At 39.6% G+C, this 19686-nt stretch overlaps 1 protein-coding gene across 1 annotated transcript in view; it reads left to right on the forward strand.

Annotated features, from left to right (window-relative positions):
* The window catches only part of DYRK1A (dual specificity tyrosine phosphorylation regulated kinase 1A), an 85761-nt gene that overhangs the window by 13398 nt on the left and 52677 nt on the right, over window positions 1-19686 (forward strand). The window contains exon 2 of the mRNA XM_032192556.1: window positions 15944-16022. Coding sequence (XP_032048447.1) covers window positions 16013-16022 — 10 coding nt within the window. The 5' untranslated portion in view covers window positions 15944-16012. The remainder of the gene's footprint in view (window positions 1-15943; window positions 16023-19686) is intronic.

Consider the following 19686-nt stretch of genomic DNA (forward strand, 5'->3'; position numbering starts at 1 on the left):
TCGTCCCTTTGGTGCACCTGATGTGAGCTCTCACTCTGTTGCTCCTCTCTTTTGCTATGCCCCTCTGATTTCATACGTTGCTCAGAAATACGGTGTTCTTAAGGACACCTCTTGGCATCATCCATGTAGTGTGTCAGATCACACTCGTGACCTTTTAGTTGGGCTTTTTCATGAAATGAAAAAAAAGAGCAGCTCTGTATCAAAAGCTATCTTTTTACAGCAGTTCTTTTAAAAAGCACAGCGCATGGCTACATGAAACACACCAGTTCAGTAACATTAGTAGACAATTAGGGAAAAATTCTGTTTGAAAAGCGGCTTTGTTTTGGAGTTTTTCCATCTAGCAGGCTATTCTTGGTAGCCTGCAAGGACTTCAGTCAGACAGTAAAGATTTTCTTTCCTTTATATTTCCTGGATACCTCAGACATGGTGATCTTGAGTACTGTTTGGAGGTCTGTGAGGTCAGGATTTCAAAGCCTTTTGTTTTTTATTTATTTTTATTTTTTTTGTCCTCATTTCCTTCCTGCAACCCACCTTATTAAAATCATTTTAGGAATTTTTATCGGGTAAAAGCACCGCAGTAAACCGAGCTCCCCTGGACAGAACCCTAGCATCTTCTGATGCTGGTGGGGAGACTATTAAATAATCAGAAAGATGCATTATCTTTGCATGTCTTTTAGCATTACTTAAATGGATAATTTTGTCGGTGTTAGTGCCATGTCTGCTTCTTGAACAACTGACAGATAACTTGCATTTGAAGAGCATTAGCTTGATTAGTTTATGCCCAGCATTTGGATGCTGGAATTGCTGGAGTTCATATAAACAATCCCAAAGTTTCAACTTCTTCCCTTTAGCCTTTGGATTTCATAAAACCCCGGTTAGACAAGATTCTTCTGAAAGGCTTCTATGAGAGTTTTTCTCCTAGAGGGAATACATCTTGATGAGAGATGCATTTTAGACTTCTTTCTTATGACTGCTATCAGAGAACATTCAAAAATGAATTCCGTACACCTCCTTCATAGTGACTGCCCTCGGAAGGGGATTCAAAACATTAGCTCAAGTTAGCAGGCTAAGCTTGGTCTCTACATTCAGGACCGTAAGTTCAACAGTTATTGAAAAAAGAAAAAGTGGAAAAAAAAAAAAAAAGAGTTCTTCTGAGTTCTTTAAAGCCTTTAGGGTATCAAAATTTGGTAGATTTCTTCAAATAATTTAGCATCGTGCCTGTGTGTGAAACCCAGTAAGCGGACCTGAATGAAGTTGGTTTTCTTTTTGGTCAATCAGTGTTAGAGCTGATAGAGGTTTGGGAAAGGAAGGAGTGTGTCAGAATGCTGTCCCCCTTCTTTTTCTCTTTTGTAGCAGGAAATGTTGAGATTTGTTTAACGATCGTGTGCTCCTTCATCCTTGGTTTTAACCTTTTGCTGTTACGCGAGTGAAAGCAAACTCACGTTTGTTGTGGGCTGTGTTTGTGTGCCGGTGACACAAGGTGTAACCTGTTGCCAACCTTACAGCGAAGTCTCTGCAACCTTTTGTTCGATTCATAAAACACTTTCCACACTAGAAAGTCCTCGTTTTTGATATCGATAGGCAGGAAATAATACAGGTTTATACGATTTTAGTGGTGATTGGCAATTCATTTCACTTGATGAAAGCATGTCATGGTTTCCTGGTCTTTGAAGGCTCTTGAGTGACTAGATCTTTTTTGTGGGCTATTCCGTACCTTCACCAAAGGGGGAAGGCTTGGTGAGGAATGACTGCCTGAAAGTCTAAGAAAGCTGGATTACATTATGATGAGTGTGCTCTGAGCTTAGTGATATATTTTTTTTTTTAATAGAAGACATAACAGTGATTTCTATCTGGCCCAGCAAACATGCTGGAGTCTCTGATGAGCTACCTGCAACCATATTTTATAGGGACATAGAGCTACCATGCGTATTAGATGAAATTTCTATTCAGTGTGATGATAAACGTACCCCAGTAAAGCTGTTGCTGGTTGCTGTGTGCCCACTGTCTGTGCTGGCTTCTCTCCCTGTGTGTGCGTGCAGCCCCATCCACGTGTTTATATGACTTGAATAGGGTGTTTGAATTCTTCCTAATGACTCATAATGCCATTTAAAACGCTCCAGACTTCTGCTGCCTACAACCTGTGCAGCACGGCATATCTCGGGATGTATCAAGATTACGCTTAATGGCAGGGATGGAGGCTAGCAACACAGTAAAGCAAGACCTCAGAGTTTAAAATCTGAAAAATAAGTATTTTGATTTCATCACAAGAATACATGAAAATTTACTGAAGTTTAATTCATCTCCTTCTTCAATGAGAGTTTTCTAGGTCACTGGTTCCTTAACTGGGGAATAAGGCCATGGTAAATGAGCTACAGATGGAACTTAAAACCATGTTGCATTGTGTTAAGTTAAAAAAAAAATTGTTGGCATGATTAGTATTTTCTTAAAAAAAAATAAAATAAAATAAAACTTTGAGGCTGACAGTGGTCTGTATTCTAATAAATGTGGGCTGTAGTTCTGGAGTGAATGATGTGAGGTAAAAGTGGAATCATTTATTTATTCATCTTTATTTATTCATTGCGGTGAAGGAACAAAGAGGGGAAAACCCATTTGTGCAGTTTTTTGCTGATCTACTTAGCCTCGTCTTTACCGTAGTTTCGGAGCGCCTCGTGATGCTGTGTGCATCGGAGATTACCTCACGAGCGTGATCCAAGAGTTACAGTAATTTCCTACTTCAAAGGCGGCTTACGAGACGGAGAGGAATTAAGCTCCATCCTCTGACGGGCTTGGGGCTGTCATCGTGGCAACACCTACCTCGTCGGTGCCTGGGTGTTGCAGGGGAAGCAGCAGTCAGAAATCAGGGTAGGTTTTGTGACCCAGCAGGTTTGCCAGCAGCCAAAATCAGATGACAAGGGACTGTCCCCGTCCGCTTTCTCCCTTGGCTGTACATTTTTTTAAGTTCTCTTTCTTGGTGCTTTGGCTTTACTTTTCTGTGCGGGGCCAGCTTAAGAAGCAAAGTACAAAAGGCTAATGATATACATAAAAGGTAAAATCGTTACTGCCAGTTTAGCTACCTAACCTGTTTCATCAGGAGGTGGAAGAGCGCCAGAAGATGAGCCTTGCCTGTGACTCGGGCCTTTCTGTACAGCAGGAGCCCCGAGCCTGGTCAGCCTGTGTAGCCATATGCTTAGCGTGGAGGTGTGTAATGGGACACAAACTGAGCTAGCATCTTTCTGGCAAAAAAAGTGCCTGACAGAGATGTGAACAGTATTTGGTTGGGTTGTTGAGTTAACTCGTTTTGCCATATATTCAGTGTGAAAACTGAAGCTTTGCCCAGGAAAGGGGCAGAACTCTGCACCTGGGGAAAAGGGAGCGGGGCTGTCCTTCCTGGTGGTGGCAGCCTGTCAGAGTGTAAGGCAGGACTTCACCTGTAGATCCAGCATCGTGCCCTAAGCACTCAGTGCTTTAAATGTTTTTCAGAATGGAGTTTTAATAGCTCTTACACTTCTTGGGGAAACTGTCCAAGCCATCCCTGGAGGATATCCCTTCTAAATTAAGAGGTATTTTGTAGATTGTACTCTTCTGTAAGATGCTTATGACAGATTCAGAGTTCTTTATTCTGGAATTAGGCATGTGAATTATTTTTAGAAAGCTGTGGAAATTTGTTTTAAGCAGGTCCAGAGGGAGCTGGGAGTACCATCATTTCCATCACTTAGACCTCAGCTGGTAGAGCATGGGAGTGAGCTATAAATGAGCCCCCATTCAGTGTCTTCCTCAGGTGAAGTGAATCCAAACTTGTTCCTGACGTGCAGTGAGAATATGTCGATCACCTGGCCTTTCACATGTTCTTGGAGACTGCCCACAAGTCCCACTTAATTGGTACAAAAGAGAATCAAAGAATCACAGGACAGGGGAAGAAAAGGAAACACAGCTCTCCAATCCAGCGATCAGTGCGCTTACCTTAAAGGAAGAGGAAGAAGAACGGTTCGGGGTTTAGTCAGTGCTTATGCCTTTTACAGGAAGTGGCTCCTGGGTAATGTTTTGTTTTCTCAATGCAGACACTATGTGAGTTACGCAAACGTGGGGCAACCACCAAGTCAGGAGTGCTGAGTGATATGCAAATAAGACGTAGGGAGTGTGGGAGCGCGTAGATGGGACATCGAGCAGTCTGCAGCAGTGGGGTAATTTTCAACTCACTCTTCAGTTATTTCTTAAGGAGCTTTAACACTAATTTTTATAATGAAGTTGATTTCCTGAAGGACTTATTCTGATAAATTGTGTATTTACATTTGTTAACTCAGAAAAGAAAAGTACCCCATGATGTTCTTTGAAATGCATTTGAGTGCAGTTCATAAGGAATAATGGCGTTGTGCTCTCGTTTGAGGTGTCCTGAACTCTGAAAGCAGTGCTTTTCTGCAGCTCCTCCAACCTGAGGTCTCATAAGATGATAGAAATAATGTTCCCTATGCGATTGCAGCAATAATCCACGGCAGAAGCATTTTTGCTTCAGAATTCAGATACCTCCTTTACTGCTGCATTGGTCAAACTGAGTTAGGATTTAAGGCATGCTGTAGAAGTCTTTGCGTATGTAGGCTAGACCACTGAGAGCTGAATAGTAAGGATGCCGGATTTTACTGTGATGAACGTTTTTTTTTTGTTCATTTTGCTGTCAGAGGAGTTTGTAGTTGGCAGGCCTGATTAAATTTATTTCTTCAAATTTATTTATGTAGACTATTATGACAGACACGAACTATATATAGAAGAGCCTGTAAGCATTTCCCTTGTGTTCCAGAAGCAGAGGTGGGGTCTGTAACTAGTGATATCAAACCAGATGTGAGCTGTGGTCTTCGAGGTGCTTCGTGGCAGTTTGGCAAGAATTATCTGACGTACGCGACTTAGGCTGCTCTTTATTTCTCCTGGATTGTATTTGTAGCCTATACAGAGAGTTTTATTATAGGTGTCTAAGGTTTGTGAGCCCTCTACTTTTGCTTTTTAGTCGACAAACTTGTTTGGTTTAGATAATGAGCTATTTAGGCAAGGATCTCCATTTAATTGTGTGTCACACAGCGCCTAAGACGATGAAGTTCTCCCTCCGTAAGTAGAATACCCCACTTTCTCTTTCAGCACAGTGCTAGAGCGTGGCTGCCTCACTTCCAACACCAAGTACTTGGATTTGGGGTCCTGACTTCGGAGTTGTCAGGCTCAAAGGTCCAGGCAGCAGAGACCATACAAAAACACAAATGAAGTTCTCCCTGACCAGGTGGTAGCACGCAGAATGTAAATGCACTCCTGTTTGCACGTGCTGAAGAAAAAAGTTAAGTTTTTATTTACTGGGGAGACTTTTAAGGTGAAAGTTAAACTTGCGCTGTGGTGTTGTGCAGAGCTAGCAGGAAACTGATAGCAAAAGGTGAATATTTTACATCACGCTGAATTGTGGAGGTGACTCAACGAGGCTGGGGCAGGTGCCAGAGATGGGCCTGCACTGAATGGCAGCGGGCAGGGAGGGCAGTGGGGGGAACACAGCAGCCAAATCTAAATCAGCTTTGGCTTTTGGGCAACTGCAGCTCGAGAATTCTTATTTTAATGAAGTAACTTAGTTTATTCATCATCATATTTGAATGCATCTGGTTATCATAGAGCCTGACCTTGACCACTGTAAATTTACTTTAAAAGCTGGTGAACTTCATATGAACCGCTATTTGAAAGCATATTGAAGATGATTTTTAAACATGGTGTGTCTGTACTGGCATGTCTGGTAAAAGCTGAAACCTGGTTTTTGGTTTCCGAGTTAGAGAGAGCTGGAAGAGCAGTCATGGTACGTGTAGTTTTGGAAAGAAGCAGTTTCATCTCTTTTTCTTTTAAACAATGTAACTTCTCTTTTACATCCGAATTTAGGGAACCGGTTACTTTGTTGATATCCTAAAATCCTGGAGGTAATCCTAAAATTCCCTTCCAGCATCTTTTGACATTGATTGATCTAATTAAAAGGCAAATCTGAGTTCTGTAAGCGAATGTAAGTTGTGGTTAAGTCCCTGTTTGTACATTTGCACCTTTGTGTGAGTTAATTGAGGAGAAAGGCAGAAGGGCTATTCCGTATTTCACTTCAGTATTGTTCTTGGGGTCTGTAGAAATAGCAATAATGTGTTGAAATTTTGAGTTGTGCAAAAAGGGAAAAAGGACATCCTTCCCTTTAGAAGAATATGTTAGAGTTACTTTTAGGAATAGCCATTTGTGAGCCAGAACCACTTTTGTTGCTGCTGCCAGCCTCTTAAATCAGCCCCTGCTCCCCTTGTGGAGCAGCAGCATCTGCCCTGTTTCTGAGGTGCCGAGTTTAACAATTGTAATAATAAGGTGAAGGTTGTGAACTTGCCTGCATAAAAATCACCACCTGATGATAAGATGGACCATGTCTTGTTTGTTACCTTGAGAGAAGGAAATAAGAAATAAAAAAGAAAGTTAAGAGCTGAGGCCATCCTCTGTCTAATTTCAGGCTTCTTAAATAGTTGTACTGCAAATGTGTTCGCTTTAATCATTCTCCTAGTCACTGGCCAGTTTGTCCTCAGACTCATGTTGTGGCTGAAGCCTTGTCAGGAAGATGCAAGATTTGGGTACCTTGTTGGTTAATTTTTAAGTGCTAGAAATATTTTTTTTTTTTTTTTTTTTTTTTTGAAAAAGTTTACATTGAGTTCTGCAGCACTTCCAGGGTGAGGAAAATGTGTTTATAACTGAATAAATCTTTCTTTACATGTTCCTTTTAGATGCATTGGATCAGAAATGTACCTGAACAATTACTGAGGAGGAAAAAAAATAATCTAAGTGTATGAAGTCTGACAGATGCATTAAGGAAAATGGAGATGTTTGAGAACAGAATACTTTCATTTGGTTTCTTTGGATACAAGGCAGAAGTAGACAAGTGTCAGTTTTCAAGCTATGATTTAGGCTGAAAGAGTTAAATGATTTGTTGTATTAGAGTAGAAAGTTTATCAGCAGTAATTCTTCATTATCACTTTTCTTATCAGGAGTGTACATGCCCTGGCAGAAGATACAGGGATTCGGGGGTAAAGTCTGCTTTAAGACCCAGGCATATGGCTCACATATGACTAGAGAGCACCTAGCTGTGTGTATGCGTCTTCTGTCTAAATCTCTGAGATAATGAAGGGCAAAATTAGATTGTGGCACTGCAGCTGTCAATGGGAGCTGTCCTCTGGGGATCAGTTAAGCAGCAGTTACTCCGTGGTGTGTTTGGAGAGGTTGAAAAGTACTAGAGAAGGCACACAAACCAGTATGTTGTTCCAACAAGCCACTTATCAGCCGTATAAATAAGTACTATTTGCAGAGCTAACCGGCAGTTTACAGGTAGCTGTTGTTTTGTTTTAATTTCAAAAACTATAGGTGTGCGTATTGCTATGTAGTAAAGCAATTCAGAAGCTTTCAAGATAAAAATATTACTGTATCAGGGCAACCAGCATCTTGGTTGTTATAAATATACTTGAAATATGTAACTACAGATTGCCTTTGAACTAAGGTGGGAAACTATCTGCTGGAGAAATAGTCTTCCTTCATTTAGACATGCCATAGAAGCTGTACAGGTGATTTCCTAGGGATCTGTGTAAGTATATAAAGTATTTTTGCAACAGAGTTTGTTGTGGTCTGAGTCAGATTTTATAGTAATTATTCTAAGAAATTACTTTAACAGAAGGGTCAGAAACAATGTTGATTAAAACAAGATAATGACCTATGAATTAGTTAATTTCCATTTCCTGTTACATGTACCTTGCGGCTTGATAGGGAATTTGTCATGCTGCAGGGCAGAATTAGAAAGGAAAAAGAAATTAAAACAAGGAAACAGCAATTACAGCAAAACCCAGTAACATCTGAATTCATTAGGTATGGGTCACTTAGAAAGCTGGACTCCACTGACTTGAATGTGTCCTGGTGTTTTGTTTAAAGCCCTGCTGGCCATACTGTACGGCTCAGGTGTTCGTTTTATTTTCTCCTGTATCTTGGAGTTCTTTTTTTTTTTTTTTTTATAGTTTTTTAATATCAGTTTAATGGCAAACTTTTGGAGAGGAACTGTTGTCTGCACCTGTTGAAAAATATGGTTTTATGTGATTAAAAATTTTATGTGATTAAAAATCACATAAAGGCATTGCAGTAAATCTGATCTGTACATGCAGCGAGGAACAACCACCCTTCCCTCACGTTCCTGTGGCCATGCAGAGTGCGTGCATGTGGCATCTGTACGTATGTGTGCTGTGGGTCTGAGCCCTTGCAGGTTTTGAGGGGTAAAAGCATTTCAGTACACATCACTTGCCTGGAAAGCACTGCAAATGCTGTCCCAGCTCTAGGATAAATAGGTTGAAGTAGCTGCACTCCTGTCTTGCCAAGTCCCTGAGAAGTAGGTGGTCTGTTTTGTAGATAAAAGGGCAGGAGAGGATGGAAATAATAGTTAAGGATCACTAAATGGGAAGAATAGGAAGCTGTATGTAACAGGTAGGTTGGAGTAAAGATCTGTAAATTGAGTGGTTTGCCACTTTCTGTGGATGTATTAGTTATTCCTTTAATTCTTTCTTTGCATACTGGCATTATGGCTGGAAGAAAGAAAGAAAAAAAAAAAAAAAAAGAAAAGTAGGAAGGTTACACTGTCTTGAGACTTCTTAGATTGAAAGCTCTAAACTGATGGATGGCAATACGTAGTGGCATACGTGTTGCTTCACATTTCTGAAGTTCTTTTCGCAACCACGAGGAGCAGAAACAGCTCACTTCATTTACAGAAGACTATGTTTTTGGGGACATCAACGGAAAAATCTCTGCGCTGAAAAGCATTCACAATGATGAGAGCAAATTAAACTGGATAAACTAGTTTAGGGTCCTCATAGATAATCTACTTTGAAATATGACTTTACTCACATGAGTCTGTTTATTTCATGTGCTACATATTAAAAAAGGCTCAATTTCTAAAAGAAATTAATTTAGTCTTTGCACATAAGATGCCATCGTTTAAGGAAGTTATAGTTAGGAAGCATGTTAACATGAGAAAGAAAGTACTTGGTTATAACAGCTCAGTGACATCAAACCTTTGTGGATATTGCAGGGGATGGATGGGCAGCTCCTGCTGTAGCATCTCCCTGCTTCTGTTGGATGAGGGAGCGCAAAGGAAGTAAGTAGAGTGGTCTGACTTTGCTGCTCTAAACCAGGTAAAACTTAACCATGTCCATTTTGCTTAACACTGTTATATAGGTGGAAACAAAGCAGTTCCCCACTGTGGCTCCTTGTATCGTCAGTATTGTGAAAAACATTTTAAGTTTGTACTTCCAAAAGTTAATGTTTGAAGTCAGAGAGAAAAGAAATAAACATATGCAAGTTATCTAAAAAAAAAAAAAATCTGATGTATTTTAACTTTATATTAGCTTGTGTTTTTAATCTTATTTTTTTTTTCCCCTCTTATACTGTATCACTTTAATGCTCCCTAAAACCATAGGCTTGATTCCACAGACAGCGTGAACAACCAGATTTTTAAAAAACAGTTCCCGAGTTGTCTGGCTGTATGGGTCGAGTATCATCAGCTCAAGGAAAAGAGCACATCTTTTAGAAGGGAGAGTTAGGTGTTCCTATTCATAAAGAGGCCAGGTTTAAAAAAGTGTGTGTCATAAATCGGGTGTTTTGGAGATCCAGGTTGCACCCTGAGGTCTCACCTCCTTAAGGCTGGTGCGACACCGTTCTGGGTCTGTCTGCAGTGACACGAGGTGCACCTCTGTCCCTAGGACTTTGACAGCATCACTGGCTGAGGGAGCCCCTTTGTGTCCCGGCTGTTTGTCCGTGCCTCCAGGCTGCTCCTTCAGTTTCGCTGCATGCCCGTAGCGATGCAGGTGAGAGAACTGGCACGGGTTAAACACGGGGGGCGTCTTTTCTCCTGCTCCCTAGGGTTCCCCACCCGGATCAGCTCCCCAGCGCGGGTTGCGGGGCGGCTCTGTCATAGTAGCACTGTCTCAGCCAAGCAGGTCGCAGCAGAAAGGATACGGGCTGCTTAAGCGGTGCTGCTGCCGAGAAGAAATTCTTGCTGAAGTGCAACTGTAGTTCTGCCTTTGCCAGATCCGAATTTGGGTGAGAAACTCTGTGATTTCAGCAAAGCTGTTTGCACATGCTTTCACACTTAAAGGATAGGGCTTCTTGCATCACATGGTATAAATTTAGCATAAGAGTGAAACCAGCCATTCACAGTATTTTCTTTTTTAGAGGAACTAGTGCTGTTTGGAGCACTGAGAATCACAATTTGACAGTATACAAGAATAAGGATGGTAGGGTATGTTTTGTTTTAGATGTAATTGTTTCTTAAGTGTCTCGCAAATGTTGATCTAGAAGCTAACGCAGTCTTCTCGTTTAGCAGTGTATATTTAAACCCCTTTGGTAGTGAAAAGGATAACACAAGCTCTTAGGATGAATGGTGTGTTAGTGAAGTTTAATATAAACTAAGTTTTGATAGGTGCCTTCTTGTACTGGCTGGAGAGCCAGCCATGTACAAAAATGCCCTTATCCCATAACTTTAATGTTCCACGTCTGAAGTAGGGGTTAAACGAGCAAGTGAAGGTGACTGTACTTGTGGTCCTGTTGGATATACTAATGAAACCGAGGACAGGTGACTGTAAAACTGCAGGAGTTTATTGGGTTTATATGCTGAAGCCATATGTACTTTTAATTGTGTATGTTACTTTGTGTGATTGAACGTGAGGAGTTGTACTGAGCTCTGTGTAATACTTCAGATATATGAAGCCTGATATGCAACAATATAAGAGAAAGGAAAAAAAAAATGACATCACATCTGTTTATCCTAAGTAAAGAGAAGCAGTAAATACTACTGCATGTTATTATTTTTTTTTTTTTAAGTTAACATTTTAAAGATAACAGAAGATAGCTTCTTAACTGAGGATCTGAATTGCTGTCCGGAGCACTGGAGATAGCATTTAAACCGCGCTGTTTATACTTCAGAAATGTACAGCAACTAAATTGTGTTACCATAGCTATCCTGCAGTTGCTCTTAATTGACTGGATTTCACAGCATGGCTGAGGCTGGCAGGGACCCCTGGAGGCCACCTGCTCCAAGCCCTGCCCAAGCAGGGCCACCCAGCGCAGCCTCCTGGGCTGCACTCTGTGCCCTAAATCACCTGTGTGTCTGTATACCCAAACAGGCAGGGTGTTACCACTACAGTAACAAAAAACGGGGGATGTGCAAACTCCAGAACAGCAGTTCCGGAGCTCCTCAACTGTGCGTCTCTGGGAACTTGTCCTAAAAGTTGACAACAACTAGCTAAATTCCCTCTGGGATTTATTTATTTATTAGAATTCCATTAGTATTAGTTTTAGTTCACGTTTTATTGTGCAGTATTTTAAATAATGTACCAAATCTGTTTGGTGAACCTTTTCCCCTGTATGTCTTGTGTTCAGCAGCATCATTTGTTGTTCGTGGGTTTCAAGAGCACGCTGTTGAGATGCAGACTAGCAAAAGCTTAAGAAATTGTTATTTTAGTGCTTTATGTATGTCTCTCTCCATTGTATTCCAGCATATTAACCATCTCAAGGTAATCATTTCAACATAATGGCATATAGTTCAGGATAATTTCACCAGTAAATAAATAAATATTTGTGCATCTCAGCAAGTATTTATATTTTATGTTGCTAGCAACAGGCTTGCATTTGCTGAAGGTCAGTGACCTGAATTATGTTCGTCTCAGACAACAGTGGGTGTCAGAGATTTCTCAAGTAATACTCATGAAGTACCAGAGAAGTTACAAAATAGCCTTTCATAGAGGAAGAAGGAACTTCCTGAACTTGGCTGGCATTAGCACAATCTCCCAATTCTTCACTAAAGGTTTCATGTAGAATTTTATAATGCAGTGATACCAAATAAGGACAACTAATCTCTCTAGGAAGTGTTTTAATTAGTAAAATATAAAAAGTAAAACCCTGCCCAGCAGACTTATCTTTTAATTCAAGCTCTTAGGTGTTCTGTTATTGATGTTCTGAAAACTGTCATTTCAAAAGACTGCTTCATAGATGGATGCTGGAAATGAAACCAAGATTGTAGTGAAAACGTGACCCTTTTAAAAAAGGTGTTTATGGTTGTTGCTTTTAACACTTTGTTCCACCCAGTGCAAGGATGCAATCTTTGAATTGTAGATGCTTTAAATTAATATCTATTATATAAACTAGATATTCAACACATTATATGACTTACCTACGTTTTTAGGTTTATGAAATAATGAAGTTTAAGAAAGCCCAACTTGCTGCTCTGCTCTGCTGCTCTTAGATTCAGCTGAACTGGATTCCTGTTGTGTTCATATGTTATAAAATTGTCCCCATTTGCAAAAACTCACGATCTAATTTGATATCCAGGCAAACACAAAAAAAAGAGAAACGGGGAAGGATGATGACACCTCTCTAGAGAGAAGTTAATAATGGTTTTTGCGCTTAATTGTTAGGTTTTTATATGTATGTCTGCTCTGAAACCAGCTTTGGTTTACAGTGAACCTCATGGCAAGTGAGTTGGCTATTAAGTGTCTCCAGTGAAGGAGAGAATGCTGTTGAGGAATACAGTGGGATAATGCACACATCCTCAAAAGCCTAATGGAGAAACTCGGCCTCTGGTGTGAGGAAAAGTTAGGGACAGGTGAAAGCTTGGTGTTTTTCATAGTCACCATCTTTACAATATGGAGTACGATCTGGGATAAAATATGCCTGCTCAGCACCTTCTGTTAATTTAACTAAATATTTTGTAGTAAAGTTCAACTCTACACTTGAAATTATTCATGAATGTGGAATTGCTTTGAGTAGGAGGGTAATCCCATTATCTATACCTTGAAGAGTTCAGAGGAGCGTTGTGTAGGTAAGGGCAGACGAAGAGCAGAAAGCAGCTGTAATTAAAACAGGAAGTGAAAGCTTGAAGTACAGTTTTAGCATGGTAGCTTCATACGCAATTGATTTCTAAGAACTCTCTCTTCATTTAAATAAACTACTTCAGTTATTCTTTTGCTTGCTGTACAACTTCCAATAATTTTCTTTTCAACACCTTAGTCATCTCTTCCTCTCCTTCTTTAATCCCAGTTCACTTCTGTTAGGTACCAGTCAGTAGATCAAGCTGGGTTCTTGAAGCCCAGTAAATGTTGTTACTGAGGGGATCCATTTCTTTTCTGGTAGTGACCTTGCAGATTGTGTGATGAGCAGGATTTGTTCTTTGTTCTACATCATCAGTTTATCATCTAAAATGGGCAGCCCTTTTTATGGGCTGTGTAAAGGGCATTTCAGTTTTAAGAAGTCAGCAAAGCAGAGGCATGATAGAAGGCAGTTTAAATGTGTTGCCCCTGCAGCTATTATGTGGTTTGACCGTGTCTATTTCAAAAAGAAAAAAATAGTTTAAAATGTTACCCTTTTGTGTATCTGTGCTATTGGTACAGTCATAGAAACTCATTATCTTTGGTTTGGGATGGTGTTTTTAAATTATTATTATTATTTTATATCATGGGTCCCTTCGTAGAACACAGCACTACGACAGGCACCCACCTGCCTCTCTGCTTCCACAGTACTTGTCCAGTTCTTCAGGCTGTGGTAGTTGTCCCACTGATGGAAGAAATGCCTTGGTTTGTGATGGGCATGTTCTGCTGGGTAGCTGTGAGGTGGGTGGGTGTACAGCTTCCCTGTTAATGAGCTGTTAATGACTTCAGTTACATCAGCAGCTCTTCCTTACTGCCTGTAGCTCTAACTTAATCTTCTCCATTCAAAAATGATTCAGGTCTCTGTGTGATACCTTTCAGTTTGGTTTCTCCTTTTTTTTTTTTATACCTTTGTCAATCCTTTGCAAGGCGGATACTTTTCAGAGTTGGTATTATAAGTGATCTTAAAAGCAGTCGAGGTTAATTTACAATCAGCATAAGGCAGAGCCTCCCAGATGGATGAAGTTGGTTCACTACTGTGACAAAATAAGCTGTGTGTGAAGTTCGGTAGCTACAGCATGAAATTCTGTGTTTGCTGGATGGCACGTTGTTATTAAATGGCTTCTTTTTCTTATATTTCAGAATAGAAAGAATATGCAGTCTGTTTGCCCGGGACAGCACTGTGCTGAATCTTGCTGGAGTTGCCGTGGGTTTGGTACAGCACTAGGCTGTTGGAAAGCACTGGAGATGTGCTGATGTTTGGAGCTTACCATGCCTGTTGCAGGACTGGCAGAAGTCTGTATGAATGCTCTACAATCTCTACTGGCTGAAAATCAGCTGGGTTTTGGACAAACTATGTTTGTTGATAGTTTGAACTACACTGACACTACTGAAACTGGCCTTGTGCTGAGGTGAATGAGAAGGAATCCTCTCTGTATTTGAGCTGCAAGGTGGTAGAGACAAAACAGTGATGTTTCCAGGCCTCGCAGCTGCTCCTGGAAAGGCTTTCTCCAATACTAGTTTCTACAGATACCGCAGTTTAAAAAAAAAAAAAAAATCTTGGCTAGGGAGAGCTTTCAAAAATGGCAATACAGATCTTTGGCTGTGAGACATCAGTGCAGGCTGGACATACCTAGCACTTAAGGATTTTTGCTGTTTGTTTAAACCTGGTGACTGTTTAGTGTACAGAAGAGCTTGGTCTTCCTTCCTCTCTTCTTGTTCTTGAGTGTAGGTAGGTGACTGCTCAGCTTAGCTGGACTAAGCTTAGTGCAAGCCACTCTCAGCATCTGTTTGTGTGGTGTATACGTTTAGCATAAGTACCAGGATGAGTTTTTTTTTTTTTTTTTATCCAAACTGAAGCAATTTAGGCATGTAAGCACCTAGTTTGTAGGATCCTGTGTAGCCTTAGACAGTACTCATCAGCCTTGCCAAGGTCATGGCCACTGAGGGTATGGCACTGACGTTGGAGGTGTCTGTGGAATTTCATTAGTGAAAAACTAAGGCTGTTGGTGTGTGATGGGGGGTGGCCAGATCTTGTTTGCTCCCTCCCTCTTTTGGAGGCATGACAGCAAGAATTTACCTGCTCATAAAATAACAACCCACTGCAGCATGTACTGCTGTATGTATCGAAGAAGTAATTTGTACTGGCTTACCCCCGCCCGCTTTTGTGTGTGTGTCACTTCTGTGGCATGGTGGCAGAACTGGTAGCTGGGCTTAGGGTAGGTGCAGTGCTTACACAGTTATTGTTGGTTAAGAAATGAATGTGAAATTCAGTATTTTCTGCTCAAATTGCAGTACCTACGTGCGTTTCAGGCTGGAAACACTTTTCTGGAGTTACATGTATATCTCAGGAGGTGTTTAAATTGTAATAATCTAGACTCTACAATTTAATGAGCTGTTAAGCAATTTGCCGAAGTTCACTAAAATTCTCATTTATTAGTGAATTTTTTGATGTCTGCATCAGTTGTATAGTACCAACAATATTTCATTGGGAGCATCTGAAAAGCAAATCATTGAAACTACTTTGACCAGGGGTTGGTTAGGTGGTGCTTTTTGTTTTTCTTGCATAGTCCCACGGTACTTTGTAAGTTCCATGAGAGACTGTTCCCTGGAAACTCACCTTTTTATATCTCCTTGTCACGCAGAAAGTTGTAATTTTATCGTTCTGAGCATTTGTTTTTTTAAATTTTGTGTAAGATGAACCTAATTCAATGTCATAGGAGGAAAAATGGGGTTGTACATTGTAGACTTACGTGCACTTACAGTTCTGTAGCTTGTTGATTTGGCAAAATCCCACAGTTCAGCCTTGCAAGACGGTCTTTGTAATGTCTACCTCTACTTTTAGGATGTTTTTGGAAAACTTCATTTTCTGTTGGAACTTCCTAGGTTTACCTCTGTGGTTCTACCTGATAGCTAGGACTGAACTAGGTGTTATGTGAATCCTGTAGAAGAGAGGTTTACGTTTCCTGAGGTATCTTACTGGTTGTATTTATACTTCGTATTTTTTCTTCATTTTTCAGTGTTGTTTCCTGCTGGACTCCCCCTGTCCCCACAACCCTACAGGATGATATGAGACTTGAAAGAAGACGATGCATACAGGTGAGCTTATTGTCATGGGCTTTTAGAAGGGAAAATCTTTGTTGTTGAAACACTTTTTCATCCCCTTTACTTTTTCTGTACCCCCAAAACTGTATCATTCCAACTTTAGTAGAATATTTAAGAAACTGTAGAACTTAGGAAATCTTCTTATGAAACTTATGAAAACTTTTTCGTAACTGACTAGGAAGATAATGGTTTCCCTGAATGGAAATGAGTCCAAACCTTAATGAAAAAAGGGTTTGCTTTCAAGGATGCTAACTAAATATACTGCTTTTCATCTTTTCTTCTTTGTTATTACCTCCCTTTTAATGCTGCCTGCTTACCAAGAGATGTATGTCACCTGTTTTGTGACACTCTATTTCCATCTTTCCTTAAATTCCTTTTAAAGAAATGTTACGGATCCATCTGAAAGAGCATGCCAAACAAATAGCTAGGAGTTCATTATGCCTCACGTATTTATGTCCAGCTACTGTAAGACTTCTCAAGAACTGAGGATAAGATCTTTGAACATCTTTAACTCATTACTCATTTTTAAAATTGATGTTTTAGGAAGTTCTTCTGTTTTCTGGTAAGCAAAATAAGGCCCATGTGTACTTGCAGATTAAATAACTTGTAACAGTACTGTTTTGCTGGAAATACTTGAATATTTTTTTTAATATTTTGACATGAAAAATCATGATCAACAGAAACAGAGTAGAAGTTGGGTTATACAGGAGGATTGGTGTAGTTCTTTATGCCTGTGTGTCCATATTTAAGTTGCAGAACAATGTAATGCTTACGTTTTGGGGCCCGTGACAAATGAAGTGCGTGTAAGACAGGTCTTGTGTTTGCTGGCTCTGCTTTAAAACCGTTGAATCCTTGAGGTCAGGAAAAAAGCTAGATACGTTTACGTATGCATGCAGATCATCTCCTGATTGACAGTTTTCAGTTGCATCAGCTGTTCATGCATAAACAGCTTTACAGGGTATATTTACATGGAGTATGTTGGATTAAGGCCAAGATGCTGTAAGTGGATATTGCATTCTATGAAAACTAAGCATTTGTTCATTTCAGTTGTATGTGAGTAAATTGTATGTCGATAAGTCAAGTAAAACTGGTCCTAAAAAGAGTATAAAAAGAGGTACGTCAAAGAAGAGGAGAAAGAAAAATATTCTGAAGGGATGATATTTAATTTGTTATGTATACGGAGGGATAGCAGTTAAAGTCTTAAAAGTAAATATTTTTGTGTCCTGTAAAATTTGTGGAGCTCTCTCAAGTTGGCAGTCATAGCAACTTACTAGTTTGTATGTCATTTGCTTATTGCTGTGTAGATTAAAATATAGCCCAATTTAAATACTGAGAAAGAGGTTTGAAAGACTAAAAGTATTCATGCCACAATGGAACAGAGAGATGATGATACAAAGTAGAACCTGTATACTGTTTGACAGGGTTAAGTTTAGTATTTTTACACATTAATCACATTGAAAGTGCTAAAGTTTTATTTTAAATTTTGGTCAGGTTTTCTGATGATGGTGAGCTTGTAGAATTACGAGCTTAAAGAATAGAAGTGTATACGGGATTTTGAAAGGCAGTGTTTTTAGTAGTAATTCTATCTACTAAAGCCCAAACTCTTCATTTAGAAGTCTCATGATAAGTACAGAGTGAAAGTCAGTGGTATCTTGACAAAGACTTTTGGACTTCTGATGTGCCATTTAAATTGGAAATCAAACAAGTAAGATTGATTTGCAGCTCTCCATTTATTAGGAGAGCCAATAGCCGTATGTTGGGGTTCTAAGAACAAAGATGATTTATATGCCTTGGAATGAGAAAATGTACTGCAGTTATTCTCTGGTACAGTAACAGCAAGAGTCATGTGATGACTCTGATACCTGCTGCAAGTTCAAAGTAGCTGGTGAGAGCGCAGGCCAGAAATTGAAAGGTTTTGTGGTTACTGAGGGTGGTTCCTCTTGCATCCTTAACAAGGCGCGGCTTCTGAGGGTGACTGATCTGGGGTTTCAGAGATGCTTGGTAATGTTTAAGCTACCCTTGGGTAAAGAATGAGAGCTTGTATAGGTTAAATAAATAAATTCTTTGTTACAGTGGGCATCACTTCATCTCACTGGAAACTGACCTACTCAAAAACCCTGGAATTAACTGCAGCATAACCAAGGAAAACAATCCCCCTCAGGAAGACCTATTTTTTCACTTTTTCCAGTATCCCTCATTATATTGTTTCTTTTCTTTTAAAGATGGTGGTATGTTTCATTGTCACAGAAGAGAGAGAGATTTTGCTGTGCTCTTAGCACCTGTGCTATGTAGGACACAATCAGAGAAGGGAACTGTTTGGAGGGCTACAGGACTTACGTGGTTTTTCTGTGAAGTACTTTGCAAAAAGCAAAGCTGGGCATTCAGTTAATTATAGGAAGAGCTAAATTTATATTTCAGACGTGCTTGTGCATCACAAATATGTGATAACAAAGGTAATGCCTTAGAATGAGGTTTATGTTAAAAGTGTATTTTCAGAATGTGTAGTGTTCTTTTTTTTTTTTTTTTTTTTTTTTTTTTTTACTTCTTTGAGAGTTAATCTCTTCCAGAGCAGTGTCTGAAAAGTTGGAACCGTAAGTGCAATGCTATTGCTGCCTTTACAGTGGTAGCTATTATTAATACTACAATTATGCTGATAATTGTATTAGCAAGTGTTTACTTTTTATAGTGTGGTAGCATCAGATTTGGGATTGTGCTGCGTACTTACAAGCAAGGATTGATCTTGCATTTAAAAGAGTACATTTTAAAATTAATTGCCACGTCTTGTGCTGCACCTGCCAAGTAGAGTAGCACTGTGTGGTTATTTTTGTTGTTGCTCTTGGTGCTTTTTTCCCTCTCTTTGTAGAGCTTATCTTATAAAAATGAATTGGTTTTAAAACAAAGAACTTCCTTGTTTTGGCTTTGATTTTTTTCTTGTTAGCTGTGGCCTAGGAATATATAATTAAGAATAATTAACTGTCTGATCTTTTAAGCTTTTGAAGAGCTTACAGCCTGTTGTCTTTTCTTGACCTATGCCAGAAAAGGACTTGCCTCTCAGTTGAGCATATGAGGGACCAGTGTGAATCTACTAAACCAGATGTATGAGATCCAGAAGGATCCACTCTGAAGGAATGGAACACCACACACCAATTCTCTCAGAGTAACTGCTAACAGTTACTGTTGGAGAAGCGTTGTTCTTGACAGCAGAAAGGAAGGAAAAAGTTGCATGGCTGCATGTCCTGAACTGCTTTTTGGTGGTGATGAATTTTATATTAAAACACAACAGGTATTTCTTCCTGATTTAGGTCTCCCACAAGATCATTGAGCATCATTGGGGTATTTCTGTATGCTAAGGGCAACAAGAAAATAGGATAACTTATCAGTTATGTTTTACATAGATTTTTTTCTATAATATTTTGTCCAATTCTTGTGCCTACATGATATCATCCAGAGATTTCATCATGTAATATAATTAAAAAGTGTAGAATGGTTATTTTATCTTTGTGTGCTAGAATTTATCGTATATTAACTTCATTTTGAACACATTCACATTTTCATAGATGTGTATGAAAAACATCATGCATGCTGAAAACATCAAAATAATTGTATCAAATTCTTCTGTTCAGCGTGAAATTATGTTGAACACATCAGAGACGTTGAC

The sequence above is a fragment of the Aythya fuligula genome, chromosome 1, assembly GCF_009819795.1.
Source record: "Aythya fuligula isolate bAytFul2 chromosome 1, bAytFul2.pri, whole genome shotgun sequence".
NCBI classification, from domain to species: domain Eukaryota; kingdom Metazoa; phylum Chordata; class Aves; order Anseriformes; family Anatidae; genus Aythya; species Aythya fuligula.